Genomic DNA, 13,623 nt, shown 5'->3' on the forward strand with positions numbered 1-13,623 from the left:
GCCCTCTGAAACACCAGTGTCACTGCCAAATAACAGTACAAACTCTCAACACATAGTGCAAGGTGCAGCATATGTTGTGTGAAATACTGAAACCTGTGACTTGGAAATATGTCATCCTTAGGTAACCATCATCCCCTTTATGGGCCCCTACTCAGCTGACTGAACCAAGATGTCCACCTACTGTTTACACTAGCTATGACTGTTGGCTTTTAAAATTTTGTGCATGAAAGGCCACTGAAACACCATTGCTATCACCAAACAACAGTTCAAGTGCTTAACAAACAGTGTAGTGTGTGATATTACATGAAGTGCTACCGTATCTTTTTGTGACGAGTAGTCATCCTGGCCCTCCAACTTTACCTCATCCTGGGGGGGTGGGACCCTTGGTGATGACTCGTACCGGCATAGCACAAACTTCAGGTGGGTGGCAGATATTTTCTGGTTCATTTTAGGTTTCATGCTTGAAGACTCCCTTCCTAACTCCATTGAACCCATGTTATATCAACCTCGTTATGCAACATGACTTCATCTGATGCAACCCTATAGCATAAAGAGGCTGCACTGTGATAATCTGAAATAAGCTATGTTCAGTTCAACTTCTTCTATCTATCTATCTATCTAGATACTTGCCTTGGCTCCATAAAAATCTTTCTCAGAACTGGTGGAGGTAGGTGGCAACCATCATCCACTCACTTGATGTCCTGCTGTCCAATTCTTCTGTCACCTTTATTATTCTCTGTCTGCTGGCCTCTCTTCCTATATTTCCCATCCTTCATATCACTTTTTATTACTTCCACTTTAGGTGCCACGAAACCAGCTGGGTGGTAACCAAATAACAGGGTGATGTGAAGCCTACTACAGTGGCCCTGTTAACCCTATCAGGTTTCTGGGCCAGGCAGATTATGCCTGTGCTAGAGTCTGCCGCTCTCACGCTGGCCTACATCTTTGTGCAGCAATATTTTTCTTTGATTGCTCTGTGGAAATACACTTTTCATTATAGAATGTTGGTTTTGGTGTCATTTTAAAGCTGAATAGTTGTACCTTATTGCAGTATGTTCAAAAAAGGAAAACAAAGAAAATAAATGTCAAAATGCTGAGCTGAAGTTAAAGCAAAAACCAAAAACTTTATACCTTGCCGTACAAAAAAAAAAAAAAAAAAACTATTTAATAAAGATATATGAACCCAGTTTAAACCATGCAAAACTACAATAAATTACCTTTACAATAATACATAGATTATGGTTATTTCAGCATTTTACTGCACGGTAAAGTGAAAGGAAAAAGATGCACAATTTTTTCTGAGTCTCGGCCACATACCCTGTACAGTATTCACTTTGCGATTTTTTTCTTTGACTGGTCAGTGCAAATACACTTTTCATGATACAATGCTGATTGTGGTGCTATTTTCAAGCAGATTAGTTGTACTTTATCAAAGTATGTTCAAAAAAGGAAAACAAAGAAAGTCAAAATGACGAGTTGAAGTTAGGTGAAAACCAAAAATTTTATTCCTTGCTGTAGAGAAACATTCGGGGAAAAAAAAAACTAATGAAGATACATAAATCTGGTTTAAACCATGCAAAATTTCAATATATTACCTTTTTGATGATATATAAATTATGGTTATTTATGTATTTTATTATGCAGTAAAGCAAGAGGAAAAACAAGCACAATAATTTTTGAGTCTCGGCTGCATATTCGCTTCATGATCTTTTTCTTTGATCAGTCAGAGTAAGTACCCTTATGATAGGATGCTGGTTGTGGTGTTATTTTGAAGCTGAACAGTTGTGCATTATCACAGTATTTTCAAGAAAGTAAAATAAAGAAAATGAAGTTAGGTAAAAACCTGAAATTTTATACCTTGCCATATAAAATATATAGCAAGAAAAAAAAAGTTATGTAAATCTGATTTAAACCATGCAAAACTACTAAACTACTGCCTGCAACGCACAGAGGATGCTTTCCGCGACATCATGCCCAAGTCTCTTTGTTATGACACATAAATGTGATTTATGGTGAATATTTAACAAAAATATCTTAAAATGATACATAAACAAGTCATCAGAATCTCTGAGGTTGGATTTGAAATGACTCTAAAACACGTCACCGGAATCTCAAAGGGTTAACTTGGTGGAGATGCATATGTAGCATCCATCCGGGAACCAAACCTCCACACTCTTCTCCTGTGCCTCGCTGTGGTGCAGTGTTGTCTACCGCAAAAGAACGTCATTTCCCTGCACAGGACACCCCTGCAGGGGTGGTTACCTGCCTGGGGTTGATGGGTTTGCTCAGAGAGTCTGACTGGGGTTACTCAACAACTTAGACCTGGTATCCTATTATTGTATATGAGTGCAATGAATATATTGTGCAGTGAATGCTGTAAGCCTGATGTCATTCACAAATACATAATGAAAAACTGTAACAACAAATTTTACATCTTCCCTTAAAAGAAAGGCACCTGGTAAATATGAAACTACTTGGCTTACCAACATACTGAGTGCCCTGTCCTGGGAACAGAATAACTGAGGTCTGTTTGGGGTCAATGCTGGGACGCTTTGAAAATTTGGCTTGACTCTGCCTGGAGGGGAGGGGAAAAAAAAAAAAAAAAATGACTTTCATTAACAAACCTTTCTTTTTTTTTTTTTTTTTTTTTTTAAATAGAAAAGAAAGACCAGTGTATACTGATCACTCAACCAACTACCCTTAAATTCTTCAGAAAAAAATTGAACTATCAATATACTTCAATAATATTTAAACCAACTGCACTTGCACAAAACTTTCAGTCAAATAAATTTAAAGTTCAAGCACTCATTGATGAAACTTTCACAAAACAACTCCTCTGCAGTGTTTAGTAAGATGCCAGATGTGTGTCATTTACTGCACTGTTGCTCAAACAACACAAGTTGTAATTTGGCACTGTCACTATTATATTACTAATGTTATTTACTTCTAGTGGTAGATGGTGGCAACCATCATCCACTCACTTGATGTAGCGCTGCCTAAATATTCTTTCACCTTTATCATTCTTTTACTGTGTCTGCCCTCTTCTCCTCCTATTCTTCCCATCTTTCCTATCATTTTTTATTACTCTTCTTTCCTTTACAGGTGGCTTTACATTAAGTGACAGGCCTAATGGTTTCCTGTAGGCCAGGAAACTATTTACAACGCTGGGTAGTAACCATTTAATCAACCCATACGTGTTCCCTATGTGTTAACAAGTGGGCTGGGGAGGGTCAGCACCCCTCCCCATAAAACAACTAACTCAAAGACAAACAGCCATCCCTTACAGGATTATGGCATCTGGTTGTAGATGAATCGATATTCACTTCTGTGCTAGGTAACATATGAAGCCTTGAAATAACTGTTCTTTGCACTGATAGATACTCTTCCATAAACAATGGAATAACTGTTCTTTTCACTGATAGATACTCAGATACTCTTCCACATACAATGGAATAACTGTTCTTTGCACTGATAGGTACTCTTCCATACATAATGGGGAAACAAACTTCAGTAAACCCTCACTATACTGAACCTTGTTCATCCAAACTTCAGCTATATACACGTTTCTGAGCCTACCTAACAACCTGCAAATACATCAAACATAAGGTCAATTTGACATGGCCACCAGAACAAATGAAAGGTGTATAAAGAATAATTTCTGTCGATTTTCATATGGTGTGTAAACTCATAAAAAACTGCAATGAAAGATTTAGTAGAAATTGAAAGTGGAGTAGTTATAGTTCCCCCTAACAAACATTGGTTATATTGTCAGCCTTTCTCCCAATTATTTCATTATACTGAGGGGCTGCTGTACTAATGATAGAACATGTACTAGTATACACTGTTATAGCAACAATTTCAAAGCTGACTTACTTAAAATTACTATTTTTGGGATATGGCCCTTGTGTCCAAACATCATCAGGTGCTGCTGGAGTGTCCTGATAACTGGCTGCATTCTCCAAAAGGTCTTTTGCTGACTCTTTGCTATACTGAGTTTCTGGAGGCTCATACTCAGCTCTTCTAGTATCTGTAGGTGCATCTGAAAAAGAAAGCGTTGGTGCTGAAAATGAAAACATTACACCCTCTGTGACTGCCTAACCTGATCTGCTGTGGGGAAAAAAAAAAAAAAAAAAAAAAAAAAAAAAAACAGGCAAAGAGAAAGTAATGACTAACTTAAGAATGGTCCTGGCAGCACAACAGGTGCATTAATGAGAAAAGCAAACTGAAAGACTTTTTGTGGCTTATGATTTTCCACAGCTGGAGATGCAGAACAAAAAAGTTTCTATAATTACATAATTTGATCAGTTAGGATTTGTTTTACTAAGGTATATAAAGATGACTGGAGAGAAATTGTGAATGAATAAATAATGTGGCCCCAAGGAGATACAGTTACCTCTCAACTAACACGAGTTTAAAAAACGCGTTTTCGTTTTAAAACGAGCAAATATTTAAGGCGATATGTTTAACTAACAAGGGTTTCTTGATTTAATGCGACTTTACACGTACATGATGGTTTCAAATTAGCTGCGCGCCCCTTGGACAGTCCCGAGCTGATAGACCGTGTGTGGCAGTTTATGCATAAATCGTTTCGTTTTCGTTTCGTTTTTAAAGGCTCCAACATGCTTGCATGTGTCGGCCTTGGTCACCTAATGGCGGCTCTCCACGCTGCACGATCCATTGCAGCTTCCCTGTTCAGTCCCTTAACCCTAAGGTCACACTTAATGACCTCGTCCCATGTCTTTCTCGGTCTACCCCTCATAACCCCACCCCCAATATTAACACTTCTCACCTTCCTCACCCAATTATCATCCACCATCCTCTCCACATGTCCAAACCACCTCAATCTACCTCTCCTCATCACAACACCAATACACTCCAGTCCCATCCTACCTCTCAACTCTTTCATTGTAAACCCAGCCCCTCCAGGCCTTGGACGCAGGGACGCACTGCACATCCACCTAATCATTGTCATTTCTGTACGTCTGAGCCGGCGAATGTCTTCCTCCTTCACTGCCCAGGTCTCACTGCCATACAGCATTACACTCCTAACACATGCTGCATACAAAGACCCCTTAGCACGTAGGGAGAGCCCTCTCAATGTCAGGAGAGGAAAGAGCTCCCTGAACTTCTTCCAACCACTTCTCACCCTAGCCACAGAGCCAGCTCCAGCCCCACCTCCAGCACACAACATGTCTCCCAAATAACAAAACTCTTCCACACACTCAAGAGATTCACCAGCAAGTTCAATCCTTTCACGTCTGACGATCTCCACCTGCTCACCCCGGCACGCCGTACACATAAAATCAGCATTATCTTGCAGTCTACCTCTGATACCACCACATCTCTTATGCACCCATTTATCACACACACCGCACAAGATGGAATTACTTCCCACGCCCTTGTGGCAAACTGCACATGGCCACTCTCCCTTGTCTTTGACAGTACCGCCACCAACCCTAGATATCATCACTTTTGTTTTATCTGCATTTACCCTTAAACCCTTTTGCCCCATACCATCTCTCCACTTCCTAAATCTTTCCTCCGCCTCCCTTTCATTCTCTGCAATCAACACCAAATCATCAGCATACAACAACTCCCACAGGAGTCCGTTTTTAAAGTCACGTGAAAGGGCTTCAAGTACCATGATAAACAACATGGGACTCAAGACTGACCCCTGATGCACACCAACATTCACGGAAAACTCATCACTCAAATCTCCATTCACTCTCACCTGGGTGTGAGCACCCACATACATGGCCATAACCACCCTAACCAGCCACTCCTCCAAGCCAAGCTTTCTCATTGCCCACTTCACCACCTCTCTAGGGACTCTGTCAAAGGCCTTTTCCAAATCAACAAAAACAAAATAAAGATCCCTTCTCCTACCAATATATTTTTCCTGAAGCTGTCGAACAATGAATATGGCATCAGTGGTCCCCCTACCTGGCATAAACCCAAACTGCATCTCATCAATATTCACTCTTTCTCTAATCATACCTTCTAAAACTCTCTCCATTACCTTCATTATCTGATCTAAAAGCTTTATACCTCTATAATTTCCTCTTTCCAGGGCATCACCCTTCCCTTTATACACATTTACAATTACACTCTTCAGCCAATCATCTGGGACAACACACTCATAAATAATCCTATTTATCAGGTCAGTGACTAAACTCACCCCTATATCGCCTGAGGCCTTCAACATTTCGGCAGTCAACCCAGACACACCTGCTGCCTTTATTGCATAAATACAATATTTTTTTTTGTCTGTTGCTTATACTGGTTTTATTCGAACTATAATATTCGAAATTGAAGTTTGGCCCCATTCTGAGCAATTTGGCTCATTTTCGGACAAAATTTGGCCAGGAAAGTAATGGTAGATCTAAATTGTTACAACTTGATGCTGCAGAACAGAAAGAAGAAAACCACTCAGCCAAGATTGCGCAGTTCTTTATGAAGAAGACAAATCTTAAGGGAGTTATCTTCATCACCAGTAGCACGGGAGTCAGAGGAAGAAGAAGGACAGCAGAGCAAGGAGGGACAACAAATTTAAGGTGGGGAGCAGCAGGAGATGGGGTAGCGGGGTAAGGAAGGACAGCAGCAGACGACGAGTGATGCATAGATGAAGTGAGGCTGTGTGCTGTTATTGTTTGTGACCTACTTACTGTAATGAAAATGCTGCTTTTACTGTAGTGTTTTTATGACCTACTAATGCATTAATAATGTTGAGGAACTTTCACAATGCCCTGAATGAAGCAGAATTGAAAGAGAATCATGTAAAAAACGAAAACAGTATGTATTTGGGGAGAAGTAAACAACGTTTCAGCCCAACTAGGGCTCAAATGTTATTTCTCCCCAGATATACTGTTTTTGTTTTTTACGTGGATATTCCTTCAAATTAATATTGTTGCTTTTAAGTTTAGAGTAGCATAACCCCAAATGGGTAGACTTTCCCAGAGTCCAGGAACGTAACCCCCAATATTACCATTGTTTCTTATGGGAAAATTATGTTTTAAAAAACGCGTTTTTAACTAACGCGACCTCTCCAGGAACCTAACCCTTGCATTATTTGAGGGGTTACTGTATTCTCCTGCATATGGTCTGATCAGCTGATCAGGTCAGGTGCAGGTAAGGAAATAGGTCCATTATGATGTGGCAGAGGCAAACCAGCTCTGCTGTTGGGCCATGCGACAGATGTTGCTGATTGTAATGCACAGTTGACCCTCGTGCGGTGTGGCATGGTGAGGATCTGTCCCCTTCTCCCCTTGGGGCTAAGATACGAGTAAATTTGTGTGTGTGTGTGTGTGTGTGTGTGTGTGTGTGTGTGTGTGTGTGAGAAAATTGGGAGTGTGATGTCCTGTCTCGGCTACCCTCCTTTTTAGAGGGAAAGTAGCCTAGATATATAGATAAATAGATATTAAGATGGATCTGTGGAGGCTAAGAAGAGGAAGGAAGCAGAAACAAGTGGGATAAAGTACTGTATATTAAAAAATTATAATCTGTACTGGAGAGAGCACAATTAACTGTTTATGTGAAATATGCCAAAAAATCTGAACAAGTACAGCTATGCCAGTGGGGAAAAAAAACAAAACTATATAATACAATCCTTTACTGCCCCAAATGAAGTGCAGATGTCCAAGACTTGGATACTTCTTTCTGACATTTAGAGCGAGGAAGACAGTCCCTTGACCCTTAATGAACAAGAATTCTCATTTACCTCTCAGATGTAAATCCTAAATGATCAGATTTGGCTGGAGTGCTTTATTTCATTAGACCATCAAGTGTATATTTAATTATCTGGTTACCATCTAACACAGTAAATGGTTTCCTTGGGTACAAGAAATCATTTGGCTCGTCACTCCATGCAGAGTTACCTGAACACAGCTCTACATTATGTGAATGAATGGTGGGTGCCCCCACCTACTATAGTGTAAAAAAAAAAAAATAAATAAATAAATAATACCTGAATAAATGTATTAACTGCACAACTTTTCACAAATTAAGGTGACTTCAGAGAGTGCACAAATTCTTGCAGAATTAATCAGCTGAGTGCTGAAGGGAAGATACACAAAAGGTTATTGACTGAAAAGGTAGAGCAGAGATCAAAATAACTGGTGTAACGTGAACAATTTTGGAGTACTGGAAGATGAGCAGATCATATATCTGCCATAAAGCAGACTGTAAAAAAGGCACGTATGTAGTACTGTATATGACGAGGGTTGTATTGCATTTTCTTTATACTGTAACAGGTCATCAACAAAAGAGTTCTATCCTACTATGTCTGTGAAGAGATATAAAATTATGTGAATACAAGAAATGCTCAATTATCTGGCATAATTCAGCTAAGCCCTACGCTGAATATTGTAAAACACCAGACATTGCAAAATGTCTGATATTGCAGTGCCCCTCATTGGCAATGAGCTGGATATTGCGTTATTATCTGTCTCAACCCTCTACCCTAAAAACTTTCCCATGAGTAAAAAATGAAAATTAAGCATAAATTACAATAAATTAATGATAAAATACAGTAATACAGCACCAGTTGGCTACCATTTGTGACCTGGTTGATACACCTCAACGACAGATATTGCTTAGAAACACCGGTTAGGTCTCGTTTCAGCGTCGGATATGGCATAATTTCGTGGATATTGCATTGGACCAGATATTGCAACAACGGATAACTGAGAGTTTACTGTGGTTTCCTTGTAAGGTTGATGTGGTTCTAGACTCTTGTGGGCACAAACCAGGTGAACTGCTGGCTGAAAATATTCTCCTGTACTACAACACCCTTTTTCATGGGATAAGGGAAGAGGTGAGGAATGTTTATATAACAGGACAATCGAGCTGGCTGATTACATCAGTGCCACCATGTGAAGGTGTCCCTCTCCATAATTTTGTCAGTAACAATGAGTTGAGAATTTCTAAGGCGTGTTTAATTACTGAATGGGGATGTGTCCCATTTCAATGGGCACCCTGGTACTTTCATGCTTACATGTTACCATTTCTGGATGATTTGTGATGTACGATAGGTCTGGTGGTGTAACAAACACAGATCTCGTCTGTGGTACAATTTCTGGTATATACAATATTAACCTGTCACGTCCCGAGCAATTTCACACCTCCGACACCCCCCAATCCCGAGGTATTTTCAAAACATTTTTTTTTGGCTAAAACCTCCACTTTTAGTGAGAAACATCGAAATTTCATAGGGAAATCGCTCACCTGAGGTTTAAAATACTCGATCCAGGTAGAAGTACCTCCTTACCTGACTGGGTTTTCTAACACGCTGGCACCAAAGAAAATGAGTTCTATGGGAGGGTAACTATTTCACACCAAACATTAACGGTATTTATTTATTTACTTGGTACGAATTTATATGTAGTACGAGAGTATATTGTTTTTCAAACAGTAATAGAGGCATTATATGCATTGTTTTACTCACTAACTCATCAACATACCTGACCTTCTTTTGCCACATTACCTGATCATCATTTCTGACTGTTTCTTCCTCTAATGCTATGCAAACTTTGTCCTCCACATTGTCATTGATTGGGGAATCACTCTGGCCCTGAATGTCTTTATTGGCCAGGTCACTGGTAACAGGTGAATTGCTGAAACTTTGGCGTGCGGGGGGGAGGGGGAGGTTATGCAGTGTAAGGCACTGTCCCTGCTTGGCATCTCATTGAGGAATAGAGGAAGGTGTCCCGTGTATACATACGAAAAATCACACGTGAAAATTGAAAACTGTGCAAATTAGGAACCTTGCAATTGCACGACGTACCAGTACGTCATCGGGACTGGCAAATGCAAAATGTTGCAACGTACCCATATGTCGACGGGACGGGGCAGGTTAACTAAGGTATCTTCAGTAAAAATATTTTCAAGAGATCCAACAAATCTGGGTCTATGATCTAATTATACATGTATACATTATACTACAGTACATGTTTAATAAATGTTTAACACCTTATGAATGGGTATGTCGGAGGCAATCCATGCACCTCACAGAGGGATATTTGCGCTCCTACTGACTTTTTAAAAATACAGTATTTGCCAAAAATCAGTTATTAGTCCTAGAATATTATAATTAAACATGAATATGGCACATACCTTCAGCTTTCTCCTGGGATGTTTGTTGAGCCTTTGTCGACTACTGTAGGACTTGTGGAGACTTCTGAAGTTGGGTAACGAAGTCTCCACTTTACACTTCCCGACACCCCATAATATGATTACCACAGCCTGATATTATCACTAGAAACACTATTCTATGATTTTCAAGTAGTTTGGAATCCATACTCCCCCCCAAAAAAACACTGTGAAAGCAATGTAAATTACGAGCGAGTACCAGCTTCCCACCCGTGTTTGTTCCCCGCTGGTATTCTGTCATTTATTATTAATAAACACACTCACACTTTATATTCCTAGTACTTTATTACACTTATACATATATACAGTATTTATTCATAAGTTTCCTTCAGTAATGGTAAATTATTTTCACTCCAGGCATTCACCTTCTCGTTCAGTAAACTAGCGTAGAGAGCAAAGCTTTCACTGTCATTACTCCAAGTATTTGTACTCATATTCTTATATTAGTAATTATTTACATTTCTATTTTATTTACACTATGTTATACACTGTCACTTCCAGTAACTAAGGGCTCCTTTCCCTTGGAGCCAGGATGAACTTGGGGACACTGAAGCACTCGTACTGGGAGTTTATCACCATTTCCTCCACTGGCTCATGACATGATTCACCAGAAAGATTGTAGTCACTGTCCACCATTATCATGGATAATTTAGCCAGTTCACGCTCCACAGCAGAGTCACTTAGTCCTTTACCCCTTCCCACACGAGGTTTAGTAGGGGTAGAGGTTACAGGGCCCTCTAGAAGCGGCGGAAATGGAGGGGCACGAGTGCTACGTGGTTTCATCTCAAGAGACAACACTGAACTGAATGACAAGGCGGATATGGGGCCGCCAAGGGTTGACAACTTCAGCGAGGTGACAGCTGCTAATTTATATGCTGTGAAATGATTGGACTATCATCCACTCACTTGATGTAGTTCTTCCTACTTCTTCCTTAGCCTTTATCATTCTTTTTCTGTGCCTGCCCTCCTCTCTTCCTATTTCTCCCATCTTTCCTGTCACTTCTTACTGCTTTTCTTTCCTTGACAGGTGGCTTTACTTTCAGTGACAAGCCAAATGGTTTCCTGTAAACCAAGAAACCATTTACAATGCTGGGTGGTAACCATATAACCAAACCATACGTGCTCCCTACGTGTCAGAAAGTGGGTTGGTGGAGGGTTAGTGCCCCTCCCTGAAAAACAAATAACTAAAAGTCAGATGGCCACCCCTTATGGGATTATGGTGTCTGGCAATAGATAGATAGATAGATAGAAATGATTGGCAGGAAATCTAGACAATACATAATAAATTACGTTGATCCAGGTGAATGTAAATATCATTTAGGCTTCTCCCTTCATTTCTTATATATATTTTTATTATGAGAACAGGTCATACAGCATATTTCAGGGGGAAATAAACAAGGAAAATTAGCAAACAAGTGCACGTGGGGTGTTGCAAGGTGATAATTAGCCAATTCCAGGTGTATGGCAATAACAATTACCTTTTTTCTTCTTTATATATATTATTTTGTATAAGAATAGGGCATAGGGCTCATTCCAATGGATGAAATGAGTGGAAAAATCCGCAGCTGGGGCAGGTGGGAGGAGAGGGTAATGGAGGGGAGGTAGGGAGGAGAGTCAAGAACAGGGAGATATGGCTAAATTGTCAACAATGGATGGGAGTACAGATGACGATAGCAGCACTAACTATTGTTAGACACTGGCAGTACTGACAGATGATACAAGCAACCACTTGAAAGCCCAGGTGAATTCAAAATAACACAGAATCGCAAAAGTGACGCCCTATGGTATGAATCATTGCACTCGAGCATCACGAAAGTGATGCCCCGTGGTTAAGGGGTTAAAATGGTTTGTATCCTGAATGAAAAAAATCACAACTGGTACAGTATTCTATTGTTAGATATGATGGCAGTCTTCACTGAATATTGTGTTATTAATTTCAGTATCCACCAATTTTGATTCAGAAGATTATTCATTGATGAAAATTATATACTGGTAGCATAAGAAGCCTGTATATCATACAGTAAAGTAACTGGTTAGATTTATGGAGACTGAAAATATTTTTATACCTAGCTGGTGTATCCCAAACCTCTTTTCGATGATGAACCAACCACACCACCTCAGTGTTGCCGTCTCATTCTCCTGCAATCTTTCACCTTCAAGTTTTGTTGTGGATGATTAGTTGTAGGGGAAAAAAAAAAAAAAAAAAAAATGGTTATCTAGGCTGTAATCATGATTTTTTTTTTTTTTTTTTTTTTAATGTGCCCGACTCTGGGCATAGGCTTCACAGCCTGCTATCAAGGCCCAGCAGTCCTCCTACATACCATACACCTCTACATGTCACCACTTCAGCACTAACACCCACCGTCCATATTAAATACATGCTAGGGCTGTCTCATACAGAACTGGTGTATTGGTATTAGCGGGGGTATTTTTACGACATGTCGGCGGGTCTTCTGGTAGATCAGTAAAGCCTGATTTAATGAAATTCAAATCCTTAACCCCTACACCGCGGGCTTGTTTACCAATGACTTGCGTGTGCCGCGGGGTTATTTGGGCTCCGACAGACTCTCAAAAAATATTTGCCAAAAATCAGTTATTAGTCCTAGAATAATAAAATTACATATGCTTATGGCACATACCTTCAGCTTTCTCCTGGAATGATTGTTGAGCCTTCGTCGGTTACCGTAGGACTTGTGGAGACCTCTGAAGTAGGGTAACGAAGTCTCCACTTTACACTTCCCGACAACCCGTAATATGATTACCACTGCCAGATACAAACACTATAAACACTATTCTACAATTTTCAAGTAGTTTGGGATCCATACTAAAAAAAAAAAACACTGTGAAAGCAATGGAAATTACAAGCGCGTCTGATCGTCGCACTGGCACTAGTTCGCTCATGGTAGTCTGTCATTTATTATTCATAAAACCCCTCACACTTTATATTTCTATTACTATATAACACTTATATATATCTACAGTCTTTATCCATAAGTTTCCTTCAGTAGTATTAGTTTATTGTCACTGTAGGGATTCAATTTCTTTCAGTAAAATACGTAGCATTCACTTTCTCGTCCTGTATACTGGCATTGAGAGTGAATGTCACTTTCATCTTCACTCTCATAACTCATAGCATTCAGACATGCTAGAGTGAAACTTTCACTTTCATTACTCCTAGGGTATATACTCGTATTCTTATAATACTACTCATTTACATTTCTATTTACGTTCTCCATTTTACTTACGTTATTTACATTTCTATTTTATTTACACTGTGTTGTGCACTGTCACTTGAAATAACTTATAAAACTATTTTCCACTGTTCACGTATATTTACATTCATTACTTTCACTTGCTGTTTACACATTATTTACACATTATTTACAATTCCACTTGCACTGTTTTACTCAATAGAAAGATCGTAGTCACTCTTTTATCAATTGTCAGCCCTTTACCTCTTTCCACACGAGGTTTAGT

The 13,623-nt window shown here is 39.6% G+C and overlaps 1 protein-coding gene across 3 annotated transcripts in view; it reads right to left on the minus strand.

Annotated features, from left to right (window-relative positions):
- beg (malonyl-CoA-acyl carrier protein transacylase beg) overlaps positions 1-13,623 on the minus strand; it is a 96,162-nt gene that overhangs the window by 60,127 nt on the left and 22,412 nt on the right. For 2 of the 3 annotated variants that reach the window (XM_080287295.1, XM_080287291.1), the window contains 2 exons: positions 3,874-4,039; positions 2,484-2,575 (listed from right to left, as the gene is read on the minus strand). In XM_080287295.1, coding sequence (XP_080143421.1) covers positions 2,484-2,575; positions 3,874-4,039 — 258 coding nt within the window. The remainder of the gene's footprint in view (positions 1-2,483; positions 2,576-3,873; positions 4,040-13,623) is intronic. The other variant, XM_080287300.1, reaches the window with a different exon arrangement.

The sequence above is a fragment of the Coenobita brevimanus genome, chromosome 14 (genome assembly GCF_032717465.1).
Source record: "Coenobita brevimanus isolate Jiangsu-jjx chromosome 14, ASM3271746v2, whole genome shotgun sequence".
NCBI lineage: Eukaryota > Metazoa > Arthropoda > Malacostraca > Decapoda > Coenobitidae > Coenobita > Coenobita brevimanus.